General features: G+C 51.6%; 2 protein-coding genes across 2 annotated transcripts in view; one reads left to right on the plus strand and one right to left on the minus strand.

Annotated features, from left to right (window-relative positions):
- Positions 1-4,317, minus strand: part of LOC126574232 (pre-mRNA-processing-splicing factor 8) — an 8,647-nt gene extending 4,330 nt beyond the window's left edge. The window contains exons 1-8 of the mRNA XM_050234298.1: positions 4,185-4,317; positions 3,679-3,945; positions 2,845-3,607; positions 2,645-2,770; positions 1,441-2,302; positions 550-1,374; positions 284-476; positions 1-19 (exon numbers count right to left, since the gene is read on the minus strand). The exon at positions 1-19 is cut by the window's left edge and continues 4,330 nt beyond it. Coding sequence (XP_050090255.1) covers positions 1-19; positions 284-476; positions 550-1,374; positions 1,441-2,302; positions 2,645-2,770; positions 2,845-3,607; positions 3,679-3,934 — 3,044 coding nt within the window. The 5' untranslated portion in view covers positions 3,935-3,945; positions 4,185-4,317. The remainder of the gene's footprint in view (positions 20-283; positions 477-549; positions 1,375-1,440; positions 2,303-2,644; positions 2,771-2,844; positions 3,608-3,678; positions 3,946-4,184) is intronic.
- A 114-nt stretch (positions 4,318-4,431) lies between these two features.
- Positions 4,432-5,000, plus strand: part of LOC126579036 (golgin subfamily A member 4) — a 7,793-nt gene continuing 7,224 nt past the window's right edge. Inside the window, exon 1 of the mRNA XM_050242245.1 lies at positions 4,432-4,938. Within this exon, the coding sequence (XP_050098202.1) occupies positions 4,855-4,938 (84 nt within the window). The 5' untranslated portion in view covers positions 4,432-4,854. The remainder of the gene's footprint in view (positions 4,939-5,000) is intronic.

Genomic DNA, 5,000 nt, shown 5'->3' on the forward strand with positions numbered 1-5,000 from the left:
TCTTGCAGATTGTTAATACCTGGGGTGCAGAAACAGAAGTTTAAATTAACCTTTTTTGCAATGGAAATGTGTAACAAACTATTTCAAACACACTGCACATAATATAGCACACTTTTGTCGCTGTCTGGAGGCACCACCAGCGTGAGGTTTGCAACAAGGGGATGAACTTCAACTGAAAATCTCATTGTCACAAAGCACACACCGGTCAAGTGTCCAGGGGTTCACGTTCACTTCGATCTTTAGGTCACCGGCAGGAAGCACTTAATGCGAGTGATCACCTTACCTTGACACCACTTGTAGACGAGCAGTGGCGGTGGTTCCGTGTCGCTCGGTTTGATCCACGGTGGGAAGAGCCGCCGTTTATCCGCCTCGTACCACAGATACTGATCGAGGTACGCATCGGTAATCTTCTCGAGTGGTTCCACATCGTACACCGGGATCAGATGGCTGTACAGATCCATAAACTCGATTCCAGTCTAGGGGAAGAATCAAGAGAAATCATATTATGAACCAATTCGTCATTCTTCCTCCCAAAAACACGCCACTAACCTCCTTAAATGCTCGCTGAGTCAACAGATGACGCTTAATACGGGACAATGCTTCGTGCGGATTATCGTACGCTTGCTCAATCAACCCGAGTTCCTCACGCTGACTTTGATTCAAACGCGACTTGACGCTGTACGCTTCCTTCAGCCGCTCGAGCGCCAGAATCAGCAGTTTCGTGTCGTGTTTGTATGACAGCGGTGGAAAGGGAATCGGAGCGAAGCGACGCGATTCGAGCCAGTGAACGGTTGTCGTGTAAATGGCGACGGCTTCCTCGGGCGAAATGTACGGTCCATCCTTCAGATAGTTATGCTGCCGTTCTTGTTCCGCCTTCAGATAGAGACGCGTCAACCGGCCCAGATTCTTCTTGCACACCGTCTTATCGACGGTCGCACCACGCCGGATACGCTCACGATTGTAATGTGCCGTATTGGTCCACCAATCGGCCTTCATCTTCACGTACCGCAGGATCATGTTCTCGATAGGTATCGGCAGTCCGGGGACCTTCCACGGGATGTTCGCTTTCCAACAGCGCCAAGCCTCGGATAGATGCTGCAGGATGGTACGGGCCTTGTTCTGCTTGATACCCTCTGGCATCATGTCCACAATGTCGTGCATGACGGACGCACGCAACTCCAGATCGAAGTGTGATTCGACACGCTGTTTAGTCACCGTTTTGGCAACACCCTTCGAGTGTCGTCCCTCGAACTGACGGGACAACAGATTGCCCAACCAGCGCTCCAGCAGCGGTGTAATTCCACGCATAAAGAACAACCACACACGCCATCCAGGAGCCCAGAAGCCACATCCGGGACCCTTACCTACAGGACCCTAAAGAAGACAGAACAAGAATCGTTAGCGACTCACCACCGAATGGCCACGGGGTGCCACTCTTACCGTATTGAAACGATAGTAGATAAGATGCTTCAAATCCTTGCACATACGGATCTGTCGCATCAGCTTGTACTTGTACCGGTACATGCCCGTCAGTTGACCGACGTGCGCAAAGATGTACTGCAGTCCATCGGCCAGCTGGAACGCATCCACATTGTTCAACCGATACTGGACGTGCGAATCGATGATCAGCTTCGTGAGGCGCAGAATCTCACGACACAGATGGAACGCATTACCGAAACGTGACTTCTTACGCTCCTTCGTGGTCAGTGTTTTGACCGGCTTCAGATTGAAGTTGTAATCGAGATGCAGATAGTTCAGGTTCTTCCGGTGGATGAGCAGATTTAGCATGTTGTAGCCCTGGCGGCACACTTGCAACCCTGCCTCAACCCAATCCAAGGTGGTCGTTTGGAAGAACTTGGTCGCTTTGAACGACCGGAAGAGGTAGCGTTTCTTCTGTGGTTTCGGTTTCCGGTGCTTCAGTGCGTTCAGCACGTAGTACTTGAGCAGTTTCTGGTAGCTTACTCGTACCTTTACCGGGTGCCCCGGTGGACAGTGCTCTTTGTACCAGGTTTTCACGAGCGGAATATCGATCGCACGGCGACAACGGCCGGAGCGCATGTTGAATGGCCGTGGTGCCCACAGCAACGAAATTCCGTTCGCCGTGTTATCCGTGTAGAGCGGAGTATCCTGCAGGAACGGTTGTACCTCTTCCGGGAGTGTGAAATCTTCATCCTCCTCGCACACGATATCGATCGATTTGACGGCATGCCGGTGAGCGATCGGGTTGATCAGTGGATCAAAATAGAACGCCGGTAAATCCGGATCCTCCGTCTTGATGAACACAACGTTCGGTGCGTGGTACCTGTTAGAGCGAGAGAAAAAGCATAAAACTATTTAAGAGATGGAAGTAATGAAGGGGCACACAGCGTTGGCCAGTTTTTGACCGACTTTGAATTTGTTTGTGGACTTGAGCGATCGTTTTCTGTTGCTTCATGAAAACCACCAACATTGGGGCCACAATTCGTTCCCTCTAAAAAGGGAACGGATCGCATAGTTTGTTTATCGTAGTAAAACACATTTCTTGGGACATATTGCTCTGCCACCGCGGTATCGGGATTCGTGCGATAGACTTCGCCATACGATCTTGGGACTGAGATGAAGCGATGGATGAATGGTTTCGTGTGCGTCTTGCGTGTGAACTTACCAGGAAAGATGCACAAAATGAGGCATGTTGTTGTAGAGATACGGGAATGCAATGCGATACTCCGTCCGTATCGGTTGCCGGATGATGATTTTGTTGATGTCATTGAACTCGTTCCAATCTTCATCACTACGCGTGGGATATCGAGAGTGAAATTAATTTAAAATTCGCTACTCAGAACCCTTCATTAAGTTCCCGCTTACCCAACATTGTGATCCTTGATGAGCGGTTCAAACTTGGGACCACCGGGAATGGCCATGTTGAGGGCCTTCGCCGTGAAGAAGCTTTTCGGATCGAACAGATAGAAAAAGTTATCGTCCACCAGATCCGTCAGCAGCTGGTTGCCCAACCGGTACAGTGTGGCCATCTGGGGCAGCGATAGATTCCACTTCCGGTACGTGGAACCATTCACATGAGGTGTCCCGATCAACGGTCTATGCTCATAAAACCAATCGAACACACTCGAATCCTCCTCGCTGTCCAGATCGATCTGAATCGCCTCGAGTGGCTCCACATCGAGCACGTTATCGGCGTAATCGAGCGGCGGTTCCTCATCATCAAACGGTGGAAAGCGCATGCGCTTAAAGTGCCTTCGGTCACGCTTCTCGCGCCGCATCATAATCCACATCGTACCCCACTGGGCGATGTACAGTGGCTCGATTACCCACGGGATTTCGTTCACGAACGTAATCGCACCGGTAATGTGGTACAGCACCGGCACATCGCGAATCTGTTCCCACGGCATGGGCATGTTCTCGAGCAGCTTCATCACCGCGTGCGGCATGTACTTAAGCGCACCGAGATACACGCGCTTATCGTGCCGATACTTCCGGCTCGTCATGTCACCGTGATCGCGGATAATCTTCCGGATGTGTTCCGGTGGCATGTCTTCCTTCTGCGCATCCACGAACCCAAACTTGCGCTTCTCCGCGAACCGCTTCGACTGCAGCTGTTGCCATTTTTGAGCTGCGGAAGAAACGGAACACCCGGTTATGTTTTGTCCACTCTACGGTGCGGTGGTGCTTTGCAAAAGGAACCTTTTTCCTGCAGCTTTTCCTCCGTCAGCACCGGATCCGGTTTTGGAGGCCCGGGCGGAATGTGTCCCATCGGTGGCAGCTGCATCTGCGAGGCTGCCAGTTGCTGGGCGTGGAGATGGACCGCCGCCTGCTGCTGTTGTTGTTGCTGCTGTGCCTGCGCCTGAGCCTGGGCCTGCTGCACCGCAAAAACTTGCTGCTGCGCCATCATATGAGCCGCCCATTGATTGGGCGGTATCATATACGGCGGGATGGCCATTTTCACTCAATCTAATTCAGAAACGATAAAACCATACACAAATCAGCGTTTAACTTCCACAAAATGCACGCGAAAAGTGGATATTTCGGTGCTCTCCGGTTCCAGCCTCCGAGGCGGAGGTTGTGAAATCGGCCATGATAGCGCTGCTGCTGCTGCACACCCGGCACACACCACAGCCGCAGCAAGCCATATTTTCACATCCACTTTTAACGTACAAACTACACATTTTCCCGGCAAAATCCATACTCACTCGGTGTCTCACCGTCCGCACTTCACTTTTTCAGTTGTTTTAGCTGGTTCCGACACGAAATTAAAGGTAAAATTGGCGAAAATACAAGTCACAAAACGAGCGGTGCGTTCTCTCTTTCGGTCTTCTTTTTCACAGCCAGGGTTGTGCATGGTGCTTGACGATCCTGCAGTAGTTGGCCATATCGTGCAGGAGTTGGCAATTCATGCAGGAGTTGACAAAATCATGTAGCTCTTCATCTTCCCGTGGTTCTTGGTTTCGTTTGGTTTCGTCGGGAAGATAATTGAGGGTCTTTTTGTGATTTTCCACGGAACTGCCGCCACCAAAATACGTCGGTGACAAAAATACGCCTCGTTCCGTGACCGAGTCGTCGTCGACGTCGTGTGGGGAGTGTGATTTCAGTGCGCCCTTCCCGGATGCGGACCAGCGATGGACGGAAAAAGGGCCAAGTAATCAAAGGCTGCTGCTGCTGCTGCTGACGAGTTTTCCACGGTTTCTTTGGTGCTCTCGGTGGTGTGCTGTGGTGTGGCCGTGCCCCCTTTCGTTACGGTCGTCTTGCGGGGGAAGTGGAGCAGAAGCGGCCCACTCCCACCACCCGCTGGTGCTCCGCCCACAGGGAGGGAATTTTCCGCCGTGTCGTGCGTGATAGTGAGATAAGCAAAACGTGACCGAGATGTTCAAGAAGCTGAAAGATAAAATCGCCGAGGAGGTCAAGCAGTCGCCTCAGCGGTTTGAGCAAATCTCCAAAGGACTGCAGGTAATTTTCGTCGCCCCCGTCGCGCCTACTTGCATAGCTCATCATCGCAATCCAGCTTTCGT

Source organism: Anopheles aquasalis, chromosome 3 (assembly GCF_943734665.1).
Source record: "Anopheles aquasalis chromosome 3, idAnoAquaMG_Q_19, whole genome shotgun sequence".
Classification (NCBI taxonomy): domain Eukaryota; kingdom Metazoa; phylum Arthropoda; class Insecta; order Diptera; family Culicidae; genus Anopheles; species Anopheles aquasalis.